This window comes from Takifugu rubripes, chromosome 9 (assembly GCF_901000725.2).
Source record: "Takifugu rubripes chromosome 9, fTakRub1.2, whole genome shotgun sequence".
In the NCBI taxonomy this organism is placed as follows: Eukaryota; Metazoa; Chordata; class Actinopteri; order Tetraodontiformes; family Tetraodontidae; genus Takifugu; species Takifugu rubripes.
Window position 1 is genome coordinate 14,896,692 of NC_042293.1, and position 18,851 is coordinate 14,915,542.

The window sequence follows — 18,851 nt, forward strand, 5'->3', positions numbered from 1 at the left end:
GTTCGACGTGTAGGAATCCTTGAATGTTCCTTTGAAGTGGCGGCCTCCGTTGGATTGGCTCCCGGGTCTGATGGAGCAAAGCTTTCTCAGGAAAAGTGTCCTTGTGCGACGGTCTTTGAATCGGCTGCTGAGGAAAACCGGCGCGTTTTCCCGTCAGGCGCCGCTCGGCTGAACTCCAGAGATGAAAGAGTTGTTTCAGCTTAAATGGAGCCGCTCCGGCTCCGACGCTCCTCATCCGTCAGCCTCCGATAATGAAAGTCGATTAGGCCCAGATTGATGTGCTCAGTGAGTTATTGGGAGTGTCTGTGTGTTTAAGAAGTGCCGCTCTGCTTTAAGTGTCCCGGAGGGCAGCAGCACCGGGAACGCAGCCACTCCAGCCCTAATGAGCAGCCTTTTGTTCTCCCAAGGTGACGGATTCACCAGGAATCTGCTCCGCTTCCACACTTCCTGACTGACGCCTTTGATCATGACAGAGGCTTTGAAGTTGCAAGCGTTCCTCTTCAGGCTGACAGATTGTTAAACGTGTTATTTTATTGTGTTGAGATCCCAAACGTCCCATTGTGATTCCCTATTCTTCCGTTCAAGATGGTGGCTTGGCTTTATTTCTGTTTCCAAAATCGGAATAAATGAACCACAGACGACAGGAAACGGGACGAGCTGGAGAAAAAAGGGGCTCGGCTCCGGCTCGCCGTTAAACGACGGCATCAATGGCGTTGACATCAAAGATTGAGCTAAAACAGGAAGCAGCGCGAGCCCCCCCCACCCCCCCACCCCCCCCCTTCTGAGTATTCTGGGACACGTTTGGAGCTGCTGCTGGTCTCCAGGGGATTTATTAGCATCCTGTTATGTTCCTCTTGTGGTGGCATCCACCTGAGGGATGAGCGCTGCTCCGTGCGCTGCTCCGCTCAGTCTGCTGCCCTTCGTGCTGCTGCTCGGGCCTCTGCTCCGCTGTGGCTCCGGCCGGAGTCTCCCAGAGCAGAACGCGGGTCCACCTTTACTCCCAAACCGCTGCTAAAGAGCCTGGACCAGGCGGCGTTCCAGAGGCCGGGACGGCTCAGGCGTTAGCGCAGCGACCTTTCCTGGGAAACGTTCCTGTCAGCGGAGCGGCGTCACGACCACCTTCGCTCTGAATCATCGTCTGCTCAGGGAGGAGTTTGGAGCGTGCCCCCCCGCCACCCCCCCGCCCCCCCGCGGAGCTGTGGGACGACAGCTCAGCGCCACTTTAGAAAGACTCCGGGCGTTTCCATGCCGCTCTGCTACGGAGCCTGTGCTGATGTTTCCATTACACTTGTTTCCATGGAGACGTGGTCTTCTCCCCATCTTTTTCCTTCTGTCTGCGTCTCCACAGTAAATCACCGTGTTTCCATCAGCCGCTCGTGTGAGGACGTCACCTTAACGGGGGGGGGCGGCCTGGACACGCCGCTGCTTCCTCCCTCACTAACCACGTTGTGTTCTCGGCAGGTCGTGGGTGACGTCACAGCAGGAGCAGATGACGGTGGGAACATGGCGGCCCTCACATGTAAACACCAGACCAGCGCTCTTCTGCTCCACCACTGAGTCACAACTGGACTCACACACAAGTTTCCTGCAGGTAAATCGGCCCCGAGACCTCGTTTACGTCTCTGATGACTGATTAACCACAAAACTAAAGTTTAAACCCAGAGTTTTGGGTCATGGTTTGGAAACTGTCTCATATGCATCATTCCAAGTCTCTATTTTCTTCCCTGGTTAGCTTAGAAGCTAATGTCACTTAGTCCTTTTCTTCCCTGGTTAGCTTAGAAGCTAACGCCAGTTAGCCCTAAAGCTGCTGCGTTGCTCTGAAATGCTGCAGCGATAGAAAGATAACGAGGCAGAGTCCACACTTACTTCCTGAGGAAGGTTTCATTAACATTTCTGAGTCGGTAACAGCGCCGAGAGCCGCGTCGCATTAGCATTCAGAACCCCCCCCCCCCCCCCAGTCTGCTCATTTAGGTCCAATCAGAAACACACAGAATTCACAGCAACATGTTAAAAACCTCCAACCTGATATTTTAGATGGAGATGAAACAGGAAAACGTTGCAAACTCTGATTCTCAGATGTTGTGAGAGCAGCTTTAATGCCCCCCCCCAGGAAAGGATGGTTGAGAGGGAGACGTTGTAATTGGAGTGATAACCAGTGTGATCAACCCTGGGAGGGGCTGGGATGGAGCTGCAGACCTCTTATAAGCAGCTTCTAATAAATATTTACTGAAAATTCCAAATTCAAAAGGAGGATTTTTAAAATGTACATATAAAAAATCTTTTTTGGCTTCTGTTCATGCACCAGTTCCCCCCAAGAATCTGGCCTGGGCGTTGCTAACGGCGTCGAGATGCTAAACTGACCCGTCTCTGGGGGGGTCTTTGTTGTGCTCCCACGCTGGGAATCCAGCCGACATTCCCCTTTCCTGTGTTAAGGTATCGTGGAATAAAGGGAAGAATCTCTTCAACCAGCTGGGGGGGGGCGCTGCCCCCTGCTGGGGGGGGAGGGGGGGGCGCTGCCCCCTGCTGGGGGGGGGGGGGGGGCGCTGCCCACTGCCCCCTGCTGGAGGGGGGGGGGGGCGCTTTAGGAAATAAACCGTGTAAATCCTCTCAAATGTGGAACTTCTAGATCTTCGTTGTGTCACTCATTTCTGCTCCATCAGCGGCTGCTCGTCACCTCTGACTTATCTGGGTTTGGTCCTAGTTGGGCGTGAAGCTCTGGAGCGTGAAGCTCTGGAGCGTGAAGCTCTGGAGCGTGAAGCTCTGGAGCGTGCCGCTCTGGAGCGTGAAGCTCTGGAGCGTGCCGCTCTGGAGCGTGAAGCTCTGGAGCGTGCCGCTCTGGGGCGTGAAGCTCTGGGGCGTGAAGCTCTGGAGCGTGCCGCTCTGGAGCGTGAAGCTCTGGAGCGTGAAGCTCTGGAGCGTGCCGCTCTGGAGCGTGCCGCTCTGGGGCGTGAAGCTCTGGAGCGTGCCGCTCTGCGCCGCAGCCTCTACAGAAAGCTTCTACACCAACATCGACGTTTACCTCTCGGGTCAAAGACGAACATGAAAGGCTTCTGTGGTCGCGGGCGTAATGACCCACATTAGCTCGCTGCTCCAGGCAGGACTGAGATAATGCTGCTCTGCTGCTTTGATGCTGCTGCTGCTGCTCTGCTGCTGCTGTGCTGCTGCTGCTGCTCTGCTGCTGCTGTGCTGCTGCTGCTGCTACTGCTGCTCTGCTGCTGCTGTGCTGCTGCTGCTGCTCTGCTGCTGCTACTGCTGCTCTGCTGCTGCTGTGCTGCTGCTGCTGCTGTGCTGCTGCTGCTACTGCTGCTACTGCTGCTCTGCTGCTGCTGCTGCTGCTGTGCTGCTGCTGCTGCTGCTACTGCTGCTCTGCTGCTGCTGTGCTGCTGCTGCTACTGCTGCTACTGCTGCTCTGCTGCTGCTGTGCTGCTGCTGCTACTGCTGCTGCTGCTGCTGCTACTGCTGCTGCTGCTGCTGCTGCTACTGCTGCTGCTGCTACTGCTGCTACTGCTGCTCTGCTGCTGCTGTGCTGCTGCTGCTGCTGCTGCTGCTGCTGCTGCTGCTGCTACTGCTGCTGCTGCTGCTACTGCTGCTGCTGCTGCTGCTACTGCTGCTGCTGCTACTACTGCTGCTGCTGCTGCTGCTACTGCTGCTACTGCTGCTCTGCTGCTGCTGTGCTGCTGCTGCTGCTGCTGTGCTGCTGCTGCTGCTGCTGCTGCTACTGCTGCTCTGCTGCTGCTGTGCTGCTGCTGCTGCTGCTGTGCTGCTGCTGCTCTGCTGCTGTCTGTGTGCCAGGATACAAGAGTGACAGGTTTAAGATTGAACTGCTAGCTTATGCTGCTGTCGTGTCCCCGACCGTCTTCTCCAGATAACAATGTTCTTGATGGAGATCATTAGGAGCTTCCATCAGCGAGCCGCCGTCTCACATCACTCAGAGCAGCACCGTCTCACATCACTCAGAGCAGCACCGTCTCACATCACTCAGAGCAGCACCGTCTCACATCACTCAGAGCAGCACCGTCTCACATCACTCAGAGCAGCACCGTCTCACATCACTCAGAGCAGCACCGTCTCGCCGCATCGCCGGAGCAACAAGTGCTCGTCCATCTCTTTTATCTGTTGTGGGACGTGGCCGCTGTGTTCCAGCATCGTGCAGCTCAACCAGCAGCTTCTCCTGGCTGCTGCTGCTGAGGCAGCTGGGGATTAAGTGCCTTGCTGAAGGGCACCTTGGCTGGCCGATGCATTTTAAGCGACACTCGTTCATTTTCCACAATCAGGCTGACTGACAGGTTCAGCGGTGCCGAAGGTGTCGGGGTCACGTCCCAGAGTAACCAGAACCTTTGGTCGGTCGGATCGGACTCTCTCAGAACCTCCTGCTGATCGTGGGTCAGGAGGAGGTCAGGAGGTTTGTGTGATGGTGGGATTAAAAACATCTCTCAGGATCCCTTTTAAAGGCCCGAAGGTTCTGGGTTCGACTCCCTGAGCCCCCTGAACTCTGGCTCAGGGTTGGTGGTTAAACTCTGATTCCACCAATCGAACGTTTCGTCCTCGATACTCACGAAGATCAAGTAAAAAACACGCAGTCGTCTGTGTGTGTGTGTGTGTGTGTGTGTGTGTGTGTGTGTGTGTGTGCGCGTGTGTGTGTGTGTGTGTGAACCTCTTCCCTCCCTCAGAGAGGCGCCCCCTGGAGGCCGATGGGCGACAGGATGAGGTGCTTCAGGAAGCGCTCCACGCTCCCCTTCCTCGCCGTCCTCGTCTCCTTCCTGCTGTTTCTCAGCCTTTACCTGGACGCCGGATACGTGCTGGTGAGAGGCTGCACACCTGAGCGCCGCGTCATCATCGGCGCCGCCACCGTGGTCGTGGCGTCGATGATGACGTAACCGAGTGTTTCTAAAGCTGGAGGTTCGGCTCCATGTGGGACACGTTTATAGAGATGAGAGCTAATCAGGTTAGAGGATCCTTCACTAGTGACGGATGAGAAGACGATCGCGGCGGCGACACGCTTGGCGTCCGTCCGTTCGGACGCGTCCGTCCGGCTGATTCACTTCCTGGTCGCCACCAAACGTGCCGTAAAAATAACACCTGTTTCCTGCTTTGAAGGAGGCGGAAAAGAGAGACCCGGGGGCGACGCTGCTGCCTCCCGCAGCCTCGGACAGATACGTCCACCCCTTCAGAGGCCTCACCAACTTCTCCGGGACCATCAATGTGACCTATCGCTACCTCGCCGGGATCCCGCTGCCGCGCAGAAGTAGGCGCCTCGCTGCCGCGTGACGCCCTTTGACCTTTCACGAGCAGTTTTCTTCTTCTGTCCTCAGAGTATCTGACCATCGGCCTGTCGTCGGTCAAGAGGAAACGAGGGAACTACCTCCTGGAGACCATCAAGTCCATCTTTGATCAGTCCAGCTACGAGGAGCTGAAGGAGATCGTGGTCGTGGTCCACCTGGCGGACTTTGACCTGGTCTGGTGTGAGAACCTGGTGCAGGAAATCACCAGGAAGTTCCCTCACCACATCATCGCCGGGCGCCTCCTGGTGATCCAGGCCCCGGAGCAGTATTATCCGTCCTTGGAGGGGTTGAAGAGGAACTACAACGACCCGGAGGACCGGGTCCGTTTCCGCTCCAAGCAGAACGTGGACTACGCCTTCCTCCTCAACTTCTGCACCAACCTGTCCCACTTCTACATTATGCTGGAGGACGACGTGCGCTGCTCCAGGAACTTCCTGACGGCGCTGAAGAAGGTGATCACCTCCAGAGAAGGTTCCTACTGGGTGATGCTGGAGTTCTCCAAGCTGGGCTACATCGGGAAGCTGTACCACTCCAAAGACCTGCCCCGCCTGGCCCACTTCCTGCTCATGTTCTACCAGGAAATGCCCTGCGACTGGCTCCTGATTCACTTCAGGGGTCTGCTGGCCCAGAGGGACGTGATCCGCTTCAAGCCCTCGCTGTTCCAGCACATGGGCTACTACTCTTCCTACAAAGGAGCGGAGAACAAGCTGAAGGACGACGACTTTGAGGAAGATTCCATAGACATTCCCGACAACCCTCCCGCCAGCCTCTACACCAACATCAACGTCTTTGAGAACTACGACGCCACCAAGGCCTACAGCAGCGTGGACGAGTACTTCTGGGGGAAGCCTCCGTCCACCGGGGACTTCTTCCTCATCGTCTTCAACAGACCCACCAAAGTCAGCAGGATCAAAATCGTGACGGGGACGGAGGACAGACAGACGGACGTTCTTCACCACGGCGCCCTGGAAGTGGGGCAGAGGTCCGTGGGCACCAAGCAGGGGCGCCAGTGCCTGTCCTACGTCACGTTAGGAGAGTTCAGAGGCGGAAACATCGAGGTGAACAACGTGAACCAGAAGATCGGCTTTGACATCGAGTGCGTGCGAATCGTGGTGACGGCCAATCAGAAAGAGTGGCTGATCATCAGAACCATCAGTTTATGGACCGCGCAGCTCAGAATCAGCACCTGACGGGAAGCTTTGGAATCCAAACGATCCATATTTTCTTGGGTTGTTGAGGCGTCTGAGCTGTTTGGGTGATTGTCCGATACGAAGCCTTCCTAAAATAAAAGTCTGAACGTTCAGCTGACTGATGGCTTCAGTCATTTGGGGTCTTTTGTAGGTGTAAAATATTCCTGAATGTTGCTGCCGCACATGGTTTCAAGAGGTCAAACTAAATAAACCCTCTTTATTATCGGCCTTTAACCTGGAAACAGCTGAAATTGGCGCAGAAAAGCAGTTTTCTCCAGTCGTGCAACAGGACAGTTCAGTGCGGATGATTCATCTTATTCAAGGTTCCATCAGGACCTCCGAGAAACTCGGATACAAACGCCAGAGAAGAGCTGACAACGACGGAGGACTCACATCTCACCAGGAAACGTGGAATCATTGGAAGGAGCGAGTTCATGTGAGCAGGAGCAGCAAAGAGGATTTTCTGCTTTACTTTTACAGCTTTACAGCTTTTCTCCCAGGTTATTTCATTTTTCTGACATAATTCAACACTTTTGTTGTAATATCTACTTCTTTTAGTCGACAGGTGGGTTTATTGCTTTTAATAGTTTTATATTTAATAAATCCTTTCCTGTTATTTTACGCTTCAATCGTCTGCCGTCCTTTGCTGCCACCTGCTGGTCAACGTTTGAAATGCTATAAACTTTATAAACTTTGATTTTAAATTCAGCTTGAAATTCACTTTTATGAAATTCATAACTGATTTGATGAATTTCAGTTCTTAATAAAGTGAATTATTTATTAATCAAAACATTTGTCACATTGTAAACAAGCAGCAGTAATTTGCATGACCTATGAAACTCTTAGCAACTATTAATAAAATAAATTAAAACAAGCACCATTTAGCAACCATACGCACACATTTATACAAACCAAATACATTTTTTCTCCATAGAACAGCCTCAGGGGTCAGTCGGTTGTCTTGGTTTTAAAAGATAACTTGTTTTAAAGAAAATAACAACACTGCCATCTTCAGTGTCTTTTTCAACATCTAGAATTTAACTTGCAACTCCTGTAATCTTTTGTCCCACTCCTGAATCCTTTTATGTGCCTGAAGGTGATTTGTTCTGATCTCTAATTCCTTACATTCCCATCTTCTTATGTTCTTTACCTCATATTAAAGGATGGCTGCTTCCTTCACCTCCTGCAGCCACATCCGATCCAAACCGACGTCTTTTATCTCCCACACATGAATTTTACTCTCAGCTCAGAGGATCACAACACACGCAGAAAACCTTCCTTTAAGTGCACGGATCTGTATTTTCTTTCCTTTTCAGAGGATGAGTGATGAGTAGCAGATCTATGGCTAAATCATTTGCAGAAAAGGCCCAGGTTAACTTATAAATGCTGATTGCTGAAGGTACGAAAAAGTATTAATGTTTGAATTTCATCTTTATTTGTGGTGCACGCTTAAATGTTCCATACTTACCCAAAACCTAATAAAATGGTAATAACTTGACGAAAATAAAAGGTTTATACATGTGAAATTTTCTGAATAAACATGAAAATATGGAGAGTGATATGATTATAATAAAAAATGCTGAAATATATCTGGGATTTGAGTTGTTATCGTGCCACATTTAAACCGAATAATTCATTTTCTTCACGGTAAAATGGACCTTGTACAGTCGTGACGTCATCAATCCGCGACGGTGTTTTCTTTTTACAGTGCTAACAGTCGAGCTAACAGCTGCTGCTGAATTTGAAATTCGGGTAAATGCATGAGTGTCGTTTCGACATCTTCCTACTTCTCAGTCGTTTTTGACACTTTTTAGCCTTTACTCCGGCGATTTGCTCATTAGTTCACTGGATTTCTGCAGTGGGGAGACTGGTCCCAGTAAGGCGGCGAATATTGCGACGTTAGCTTAAATCTTAATTAAAATCTTCCTTTTCGCGTAAAACTACGTTATAAAGAGTTCGGCAGGCTGTTAATCTTTTGCTGATCGTGTAAAATATTGAACCTCTAATGTTTACATAAAAATCCAGCGGTTTTATTCATACATGAGCCTAATTGATATCATTTGGTTTCATTATCAAGCTGCTTTAGTTTTGCCTTCACAAACGAATTTCTCCTCTATTTAAGTATCGTGGTCGTAGTTACAGGAATTCATTAACGCCTTTATCATATAATTTTACATATTTATTGGTGTTTTTTCCCATATCGTTTTATATTTGTTAAACGTTCATCTGTAAATGAGATTTTTAGTCCTTTTCTTCGGCTGCTTTCAGTGATTTAACCAAACAATGAACGTTACCTTCAGGAAACATCAGAGTTTGCAGCGCTGAATGAGCCTTCTTATTCTGCTGCTGCTCCGGACCTGCCAGGATGGGCCAGCAGCTCTCAGGTCAGATGAACCATCTGCCTGAGAAGCTGGTGAAACACATCGGACTGGTGCGAGACAGCGGATACCTCAACTATGAGGAGTTTCTGGGACGAGTGGCTGAACTGAATGACATGTAAGTCTTGCTGTGTGTGTGGTGATGAACACATAATTAAGCCGGATTCCTCTGCCTCAGCACGGCCAAACTCGCCGTCGGGCAGCAGAAGCACCTGCTGTTTGAGGTGCAGCCCGGGTCTGATGCCACGGCCCTGTGGAAGGTGGCCGTCAGGGTCCTCTGCACCAAGGTGAGACCTCGTGCGCACGCGTGACGTGCCAACCCGGGCATCAGCCCGTGGGGGAGAAAATAAATCACGTGACCACTTTCCTTCCCGCCAGATCAACAAGGAGACCGGAATGATGGAAGCGTCGCGCATCATGAACCTGTACCAGTTCATCCAGCTGTACCATGACATCACCAGCCAGGCAGCTGAGGTGCTGTCTGCAGAGGGCGCCGCCAGGGACCCGTCCGCCACGCTGCCCTCCACAGACTCCTGCCAGGCCAGCATGTGGATGGGCAGGTACCCCCTTTTCTGAGCCCACAGAACCTCTGTAGGACCCCAAGAGTAGCGCCTGAGATGACTGAGAGCCGACTGTGTTTTCCGCTGCAGAGTGAAGCAGCTGACCGATGAGGAGGAGTGCTGCATCTGCATGGATGGGAAGGCGGACCTCATCCTGCCCTGCGCCCACAGCTTCTGCCAGAAATGCATCGATAAATGGTACGACCGTGCGTCCGTGTTCAGTCCCTGCAGCCTCTCTCTCTCCGTTGCTTCTCTGTTTCCGCAGGAGCGGGCAGAACCGGAACTGTCCGATATGCCGGCTGCAGGTCACCGCTGCCAAAGAGTCGTGGGTGCTGTCCGATTTCCCCACAGAGGACGACATGGCGAGTTACATCCTGAACCTGGCCGATGAAGCTGGCCACCCTCACAGGCCTTAGAAAGATGCTCGAGGTGGAGCGGAGGAAGAGCTGTTAACCAACGACAGTATAATAATAATATAAATAATAATACAAATGGAATAAACAATACAAATTAGCTTTGAGTACACATTTCCACCTGTGAATATAACCAATGCAAGGAAGTCCTGCATGTTTATTTCCTGTCCTGCCTTATCAGTGGTGACGTTCAGATTTCCCACGTCAGAACCTTGAAGGCCGTGATCTTCTGCGAGGTCTTCTGCACTTTTAGAATTAACGCTACGTTTGAATTGTAAATACATATTTTACTGTCTTTTAATTATTATTCCACTTTAATCCTGACTGCTGTACTACTGTAGTTCACACTCACAAAAGTACAATTTTAAACCAGACCAGTTTGGTCCGTTTATTGTTTATTTTTTACTGATATGCAATACAGATGTAATTAAACAAAAAAAAAAACAATGTAGCATTTGGTTCTATTAGCTTCATTCTGTGACATAAGAACATTCAAATAAAGTTTGCTCCAATCACAAAGCAAAGGCTGAAAGAATGTTCTAAAATATTTTTTTGCACTTCATGTTGCACCAATAGGATGTATAAACAATATCCAAATGGTATTTTAAGTGGACCTAATGCAAAACCTGTTCACCCACTGACATATGATGACAGGAAAGATCGTGAATTCACGTGTAGTTTTGTCTCATGAGCACCTTTTTTAGTGTCACTAAGTGAGGTCACCATGGAGCCGCGGTGTTGGTGTAATACACCGGGTGACCGGGAGGTGTCGCTCAAGGCGAATCTGTCCTAAATACACCGACGAAGAAAATACGTCTTAATTGGGCTGATTGCTGCTGCGAATTCCACCAACTTGCAGGTGAGTTTTTAATTTCTCGGCTTCAGTCTCTCAACACATGACAGTCGTGTTTAAATACAGAAATATAGCAGCTGTGTTCCAGAGGGTTGTCAAGGTTTTTTATTATTTTTAAAAAATGTAAAAATCACCTTAGCTCTCCTGGTTACACTTGCTCACAACAAAATCTGGCTTTCCCCCCCGTAACACGAAAATAAACTCATAAAAAGAACCTACAGACGATCTTACAATAAACGCAATCAATCCTGAAACCAGCTGCTCTTAATTGATGTTTCTGGGGAACACAAAAAGTGACGGACCGGAAGTTTAACTACCCCGGTATCGCTGCGTGCAGCTGTAATTGTAAATATGGAGCTTAGACGTAAATAAAACCAATAGAAACAATTAAAAAACACTTTCAGTATCTATTTCAATACATGAGCTAAGAATAAGGCAAAAGTCAACACAAGTTTCCAAATGATCACGAATCGAAGTTTCCAACAACTGAACGTCAAGAAAACAAATTTATCCAAGAAAATCAAACATTGAAAATGAATATAGTGCCCTCTCAAGAGGACAGAAAACACCCACAAGCACCAGGAACCATATGAAATATACTATTAAAATCTGAGGACTTGAAAACAAAGACGATAGAACAAATGTATTTGTGGTAAACCTCTGGTTCATTCAGTGGGGTTATTGCCAACATCTGCCTTCACAGCATCCACCAGAAAGCTCAGCTCATTGCAGAGCGTCTCATGGCGGTAGGCCACCCGGATGTGTGCCACGTTTGTCCGTCGTATGTCGTTGCCAGCTGGTCCTTCCTCCAGGTAGTTGGGACCAATGAAGTGTTTTTTCTCCTGTGGACGAAAAGGCAAAATTAGCTTCTTTGTGTCGGGATTAACACGTTCAACAGGAGCCCGGGGCCCCTGGAGGCAAACATGGGGCCCCTGGAGGCAAACATGGGGCCCTGGAGGCAAACATGGGGCCCCTGGAGGCAAACATGGGGCCCTGGAGGCAAATGTGAGGCCTCCAGAGGCAAAGCTCCTCCTGTAACCTTTCATCACTGCGTTGTGGCTCTTTTTAATCTTCTTATTTAAACAACGGGCACAGCAGCATCTTTATGTGGGTTCTCCATCGAGTCGTCTCCTCTGGTTCTGCCTCTTACCTGATGCGAGAGGCCGCTCTGCACCACGCTGTTTCTGGCTATTTCACACAGGTCACAGGTGCTCAGCTTCCACAGCTGGGCTGCGATGGCGTATTCCTCCATCAGTGGCTCCTGTGAGGAGAAACTAGCTGTAGATTTGATCGTGTGTCTTTACTCTGATGCCTCCAGTCACGGTCCAGTTCTAATGTTCTGTCTTTGGTGCCCGTGTTCAGACCTTTGTGTAGTGGAACTGCATGGGGTCGTCGGTGGACAGCGACACACACAAGCCTTTCTGCAAAAACTCCCGCAGGGGGTTCTTGGAGTACTCCAGGAACAGGCTGTTGTTGCTCAGCGGGGACATGGCGATGGGGACCTGTGCCAGGTAGTAGAGATACTGCAGAACTGGACTCTGAGAGGAGAGAGGGGGCGGGTGAGGCTCTCGGGACAGGTTCTAACTGTAGCATGACTTCGGAATATGAATCCGGGCTGCACCTTTTTGAGGTTGAGTCCATGAGAGATGTTGTCTGCTGTGAGGAAGGCGGTGACCAGATGTGTGATGGAGCCAGCCTCTCCGCAGTGAGGCCGGAACTGGAAGGTGTTCAGCCCTCGCTCGCTGCACAGGGACAGAACCAGGAGAACTTAAAGTATACCTGGAAGGACCCATTAGGCTGAGCAGGAGGGGCAACGTTGGGCCTCCTGTTGTCAGCAGGACGCAGGGATCCAGAGGTTGGACTCACCTGCGCAGGTTGTTGAGCACCATGATGTTGGCGTACATGTAGAAGAGGTAATAGGTGTAGGGGGGGTTGTCATCTGCTGTCCAGGCCTCTGGCTTTGGACTCTTGTAGGAGAACATGTGGTCGCTGTGCTTGGACTCGTCGTCCACGCTGTCAAACCCTGTCACCTGCAGCGGGGATGAGGACACTCAGGCGCACGTGCAGGAAATGAGCCTCCGCACAAGTGAAAGCACTCACGTATTTTAGGAACACGTGCACGGCTTTATGCGCGTGTGGGTTGACGGTAGCCTCAAACAGGGGGAGGAAGATGTTCTCCAAGATCTTGGCAAAGTGTGGTATTAACTTCTTTGACCTGAAGATGTCGCTGCACAACCAGATCACAAATGTTTCAGTAGTTTAGAGGAAAACTGCAGCCGAGTTAAGGAGAAATATGGAAACTTCTGTACTTATTGAGGGTTTTAAAGCTCTTACTAGATCCTGGGAATCTGGATCATCCACCTCATGTTGGGTGAGTGGACCCGGTGCTGGATGAACCAGTTGGCCAGGTTCTCCCACTCGCTGGTGGAGCGTCCGTAGATGGACAGACGGGGCTCGATGTGCTGGTACTTGCCCTCCTCCAGCTCTTTGGCCACCTCCTGAAATAGACCACAGGAAGCTGTGGTAATTCTGAAAAAAGCAGAAGCGGCGTGATGTGACGGTTTTTTATCTCCGGTCTTATTCCTGCTGCCAACGGTCCACAGAGCGACGTTGGCGGGACAGAAACTAACAAACGTCATGTCTCAGAAGGTTGAATTGGACCAGGTTTGGCACCTTCTGCCCTGAATAAAGGGTTTACGTTACAGTTGGGCCGAACATGGCGCTATTGTCTCGGTGTCTCGCGTCCTGGACCTGGACGTCACCTTGATGAGACGTGCAAAATATTCTCCTTTGATGTAGTTGTCCGTCTTGAGGTAAATCTCTCGCAGCTCGCTGGCTCCCACCGGGTTGTATTTGGAGTTGAACTTGTCAAAGCGGTGAAATGTTTGTCTTCCCTGGAATGACAGGAGGGAACGCTGTTGCGTAATGACCAGCACATTTCATTCCATATTTCACATGAATCATCAAACGTGTTCCTACAGCATGGACGTCCAGGGAGTCCACGGTGAGGTCATACGGGTCCATGTTGAGGCTGCTGAAGACCTGCTTCAGCGTCACCTTCTGGCCGCCCTTCTCCAGGACCACGCGGTCGGCCTCCGTCTGGTAGGTGGTCTTTATAAACTTCAGCAGGTGCTTCTGGTTCATGCAGGCGGCGGCGTGGATGTGCGTGTCCACCTGCGTTGGGAGGAGCTGCAGCTCAGCTTTGGTCGGTCTAAAACGGCGTGAGCATCACCGCCACAGGCCCACCTTTCTGACGTTGTAGAAGTCTCGGTGGGCGACGCTCTTCAGCTCCTTCAGCTCCGCCATTTCATTCAGCATCTCGTGCAGATAGAATTTGGAGGCCAGGAAGTTGAGCCGTCTGTGGCAGTAGGTCTTCCTGCATGGAGAAACATGGCTTTTATTCAGCAGAAGAGCCGCTGTGGAACCTCTCATCTGAGATACTTGCGTTGGGCCGTCGGCTATCATGGCGAGGACGTGACTCAGGTCAATGGCGAAGGTCTCGATGTCGGGGTACGGCAACCCGTGAGGCCTTTCCTGTTTCAGGTCTTCGGTGGTTTTGTAAACGTGGATGATGCCGTCCTTCATCTTCAGCTGGTAGTTGAGGTCCTCGGGAACACCCTCCATGGAGTAGGGATCCTCCCCCTCATGTGGGAAAGGCCAGATATCTGCAGAAAAGCCCATCAACATCTCAGCCTCTGGCATACGTCACGGCCCCTCTTTGATGATGTTTCATTTGTAGTCGGTAATATTTCAAAGGACGTCGTGTCTCCCTCCCGCACTGCTGTTAAATTAGAGCTCTGGAGGTTGGAGAACACGAGTCCTACACAGATGTTCAGCCAGCAGCTGGGTTGACCAAGACAGGAAAAGTTGGGATCACTGTCCCCGTACCCGGCCGGATCTCGTCCTCCTCCCTCCACGGTTCGTCTTCAGAGTTGCGCAGGAAGCGTGCGGTGGTCCGGGGGAAGTTGTGATAGGCCAGCCTGGAGTACTTCTCTCTGATGAAGAGCGCCCCGAGCAGGCTTTTGGCTGCCTGCTCATAATACTCCACCGTGATCTGGAAAATCGAAGGAAAATTGTGTGTCTGGTACATTTGTTCCCTTCCGTTATCAAACTGCTCAGTTTCTGAAATAGAAGCGCTTCAGCGATGGTCTGTATGACATCATGAGTCTGTCTAGGTGGAGCTGTGGCTCCATGTTCTCGTGCACGTGTTCCCCGTTACCCCTGCGCAGTAATCTCCACTGATGGTCACTCTCTGGAAGTCTGGAAAACTCTCGTGGAAAACGGGTTCAGGCGTGCAGGGCGAGGATGCCGCCCATTCGGGAGCGCCGGGCATCTGCAGCGATAAGGACTGGGAACGCTTCAGCATGAAGCTCTTCTTCCTGTTGACACCAGAGCAAACGCTGTAAACAGGCGCCCGCTTCCGGCCGTGCCGACAGCCTGGATCGCCCCCACCTCCTGGCACATTCCTGGGACTGCTGCTCCGCCAGCTCCTTCTGCAGCGCCCGCTCCCTGTCCTCGTGCAGGCCGATGGGACAGTCCTCCTGGACGGTGTACAGCGCCATGGCGTCCTTGGTGTCCTCCTCTTTCAGAGCAGAGGCAAACACCTTCTCTGCTAGCAGCCGCACCTTCTCGTCCACCTCGCTCATGGACATTTTGGGGAAGAGCCGCGGCATCTCTGTGGGAATGGAGAAGGAGGTGAGCCCGGCAGAGCTGGGTTCTGTAGCGCCGGGCGGCGCCGGTCCGTAAACGTGCACGGCCGTCATATCGCTGCTGTAGCGGAGCAGCCGCGTATATTCACCGCGCTGAAACGTCCCCACTAACGTCACTGGTGGCAGCTCCCCAGAGACGAGGAGGACGGACACGTTTCAGCCCTGCCGGCTACTGTCCCGAGGTGGGAATGGGGTCGTATTTAAGACACGGGGGCCACGACCAGACGGCCCCGCTGCTGCGTCGCCACGGCGCTAAACAACGATGTCATTTATGACTATTATGACCCGACAGTTGTTTTTTGTACCAATACAGCTGCTTTCTGGGGGGGCTAAAAGGGTGGTGGCTCAAGTCCTGGGAACAGTAAACTTGATAAACTTTCCCAGAGAATCGAGGAGCGTTTCAGTCGTCTCTGGGTTTTCCATAAATGGGCAGCAACCATCTTCGACCCTTCGGGAACAGCCACACTGGGACCGACCTCCGTGGCACCAGCTAGCGCGCTGTTCTATGTGTGGGACCCTGTGAATGTGATGTCAGCTAGCTATGTAGCAAGTGTGCTCATTGTGTCATCACTTGTTGCTAATGAGATAAACATCGCGGTGTTTAACGGCCTGAACAGCATCCGCAGTATCGGATGTGGCGTCCTGTCCTGCCAGCTCGCCGTGCGGTGTGATTTACACGCACGTCAGAGTTGGGTCTGCTGTCAGCTACATTCCTGCTGCTGGGACAGCTGAGGGTGTCTCTGGTGTCCTTGACCTACATCTCCACATAATAGAAACCTGAGCCACAGAAACAAGGAGGGCTTCAAACATGTCAGATAAAACCTGGATTTTCTGTTTTAGACGTGAGTTCTAATGCAAAGATGTGATTATATCAGCATCGCCACACGTGCACACTTCTTACCTTCTGCTGCTTTAGCCATGTTTGAGTCAGTCTGCCTGTGGAATCGGCTGTTTCAGGGTTCACGAGGCGACCTCGGAACCTTCAGCAGATTCTGGCTCCCCTGTTTCTGCCTGCCTGTCTGCCTGCCTGTCTGCCTGCCTGTCTGTCTGCCTGTCTGCCTGCCTGCCTGTCTGTCTGTCTGCCTGTCTGCCTGCCTGCCTGCCTGTCTGCCTGTCTGTCTGCCTGTCTGCCTGTCTGCCTGCACCTACCGTCCTCAGGTGTACCTGCGATGGTCGTCTTCAGGCCGTCCCCGTACTGGCTGTACTGGCTGTACTGGCTGTACTGGCTGTACTGGCTGGCTGTACTGGCTGTACTGGCTGGCTGTACTGGCTGTACTGGCTGGCTGTACTGACTGGCTGTACTGGCTGTACTGGCTGGCTGTACTGACTGGCTGTACTGGCTGTACTGGCTGGCTGTACTGGCTGGCTGTACTGACTGGCTGTACTGGCTGTACTGGCTGTACTGGCTGTACTGACTGGCTGTACTGACTGACTGTACTGGCTGTACTGACTGACTGTACTGGCTGTACTGGCTGTACTGACTGGCTGTACTGGCTGTACTGGCTGTACTGACTGGCTGTACTGGCTGTACTGACTGACTGTACTGACTGACTGTACTGGCTGTTTATGCTGCGCTGCCTGCGTCCACGCTGCTGCTGCTGCTGCTGCTGCTGCTGCTGCAGCTGCTTGTTGTTGCTGTCTTGAGTGTCTCTATTTTAGGGACTCGTGGGTCCGGGGGGGCCCTGATCCAGGCTGGTGTGGTGCATGTCAGCCACCAACTGTGACGGGGCAATAATAACGCAGCGTTTGCCCGGGGTAATTATCAGTTGCTGCTCTTCTATCTCTTAGAAAGATGTTGTGGTGGCGCTCCACCAGCAGATCAGGCTTTGCAACATCTACACACCGACTGTCGCGTTGAGGGAGGGGGTTTATGCCTCTCCTGGGGGGGGGGCTTGTTATTGTGCCTCGGTTTGTTAGAAGACAGAAGCCTGAATTCCTGGGACAGTAAAATCTTCCAAACATTCCACGTTCAGGGGATCGTGTCCCTGTTTACGTGTAATTAGCACCCCCCTAATGACCCCCCCCGGCCAGGTTAAATTCTGCCCCTCCAGCGTGTTCTCACCTCTCCCCAGGCAGGGCGTGGACTGCTGCTTGAACAGGGGGGTGTCCCGTCGCTTCATCCTGATCTGGATCAACCGAGAAACAAACAGATCATCGTCCAATCAGGCGTGGATGCAGCAGCAAACAGAACCGGTCCGTCCTGAACGGCTCATCTGATTTAAACTGAAACACTGGAGACAAGCAGGTGGTTGCAGGTGCTTCAGTCATGTGACCATCAGCTGATGAACTCCCGGAGGAGGGAACGAGTTCTGAACACGTTCGTGGTGTCAGCAGCAAAGGAACGGAGCGGATTTCTTTAGAAATTTGTTGAGAAATAATTCCGGACTGGAAAACGGTGTCTGACACTGGTGTGGACGCCGGGCTGCTTCTGGCATTTCCTGTTTTCGTCACGCTTTCCTCCGACTTATCGGAGACATAACGAGACCCACAAGGTCCGAGGGCTGTAATCTGATTACTTTAGGGTCCCGGACGGTTGCAGCCATCAAAGTCAACATCGATGAGAAAAAGCCGACGTTTTCTGCCGTTCCGGACTGAAAATGAGACTTTTCTCTCTTTATATCGACTTTTTCTCTTGTGTTCTAAATTCATTTCAGAAATCAGCTTCTTTATTTTAGCTTCTTTATTTTATTTTATCTGCAGGAAGTAGAAGTAGGATGTGTGTGTGTGTGTGTGTGTGTGTGTGTGTGTGTGTGTGTGTGTGTGTGTGTGTTCATACCTGCAGACCTGCCCGAGCTTTCTTTTCTGGACTTCACAGGAAGAATCGACCTGTAGAACTTGAATTTCCTGTCAAAGCCTGAGAGACAAACGGCAGCTGTGGTGTTTTTCAGCCGCTGACACACATGCAAATGTAGGCGGTGATGAGAAAGATAAACAGGAACAGGAACAGGTACAGGAACAGGTACAGGGATCATTGAGGCTGCAGAGAACTCACTGTGCAGGCGTGGGGGGCGTCTCCGGACGGCGTCTCCGGACGGCGGTCTGAGGACGGCGTCTCCGGACGAGGGCTCAGGACGGCGTCTCAGGACGGGGGCTCAGGACGGGTGCTCAGGACGGCGTCTCCGGACGAGGGCTCAGGACGGCGTCTCCGGACGGCGTCTCCGGACGGCGTCTCCGGACGGCGGTCTGAGGACGGCGGTCTGAGGACGGCGGTCTGAGGACGGCGTCTCCGGACGGGGGCTCAGGACGGCGTCTCCGGACGGGGGCTCAGGACGGCGTCTCAGGACGGGGGCTCCTGCCGCGCCGCTGCCTCTTATCCAGCCTTATAAGGGCCCAGCGGACAGAACAGAACTGCTTTTCACTGCCTCACACTCTACAAGTGGCAGCAGGAAGTGGTGTGTCAGCGCTGCAGAGTGCACGAGAGGAAGTGATGTCGCTGGGGACAAGCTGGTGCTTGTACAAGAGCAAT

At 51.9% G+C, this 18,851-nt stretch overlaps 3 protein-coding genes across 9 annotated transcripts in view; 2 read left to right on the plus strand and 1 right to left on the minus strand.

Moving 5' to 3' along the window:
* The window catches only part of LOC101064767 (alpha-1,3-mannosyl-glycoprotein 4-beta-N-acetylglucosaminyltransferase C-like), a 17,200-nt gene extending 10,617 nt beyond the window's left edge, over positions 1-6,583 (plus strand). For all 3 annotated transcript variants that reach the window (XM_029841872.1, XM_029841874.1, XM_029841873.1), the window contains 4 exons: positions 1,462-1,591; positions 4,671-4,802; positions 5,098-5,245; positions 5,313-6,583. In XM_029841872.1, coding sequence (XP_029697732.1) covers positions 1,462-1,591; positions 4,671-4,802; positions 5,098-5,245; positions 5,313-6,472 — 1,570 coding nt within the window. In that variant the 3' untranslated portion in view covers positions 6,473-6,583. The remainder of the gene's footprint in view (positions 1-1,461; positions 1,592-4,670; positions 4,803-5,097; positions 5,246-5,312) is intronic.
* Positions 6,584-8,126: 1,543 nt separating this feature from the next.
* rnf141 (ring finger protein 141) lies at positions 8,127-10,342 on the plus strand. The gene is made up of 6 exons (XM_003967764.3): positions 8,127-8,224; positions 8,773-8,968; positions 9,029-9,137; positions 9,229-9,410; positions 9,501-9,608; positions 9,676-10,342. The coding sequence occupies exons 2-6, from the start codon at positions 8,838-8,840 to the stop codon at positions 9,824-9,826; spliced, it is 681 nt and encodes a 226-aa protein (XP_003967813.1). The 5' UTR covers positions 8,127-8,224; positions 8,773-8,837; the 3' UTR covers positions 9,827-10,342.
* A 416-nt stretch (positions 10,343-10,758) lies between these two features.
* On the minus strand, positions 10,759-18,427 carry ampd3b (adenosine monophosphate deaminase 3b). Of its 5 annotated transcripts, none has more exons than XM_011607705.2 (17): positions 18,378-18,427; positions 18,162-18,276; positions 17,448-17,511; positions 15,129-15,351; positions 14,896-15,055; positions 14,565-14,730; positions 14,122-14,341; positions 13,923-14,052; positions 13,656-13,850; positions 13,439-13,570; positions 13,011-13,174; positions 12,777-12,903; positions 12,543-12,706; positions 12,298-12,418; positions 12,041-12,214; positions 11,827-11,937; positions 10,759-11,518 (listed from the first exon to the last, which is right to left on the minus strand). In XM_011607705.2, exons 3-17 carry the CDS (start codon positions 17,503-17,505, stop codon positions 11,342-11,344), a joined length of 2,322 nt encoding a protein of 773 aa, XP_011606007.1. In that variant the 5' UTR covers positions 17,506-17,511; positions 18,162-18,276; positions 18,378-18,427; the 3' UTR covers positions 10,759-11,341. The 5 variants fall into 5 exon arrangements, with proteins under 5 accessions (XP_011606007.1, XP_011606008.1, XP_029697325.1 ...); XM_011607706.2 differs by having other exon boundaries at positions 18,162-18,239; positions 18,378-18,425; XM_029841465.1 differs by lacking the exons at positions 17,448-17,511; positions 18,162-18,276; positions 18,378-18,427 and adding an exon at positions 16,287-16,644.
* Positions 18,428-18,851: the final 424 nt, after the last annotated feature.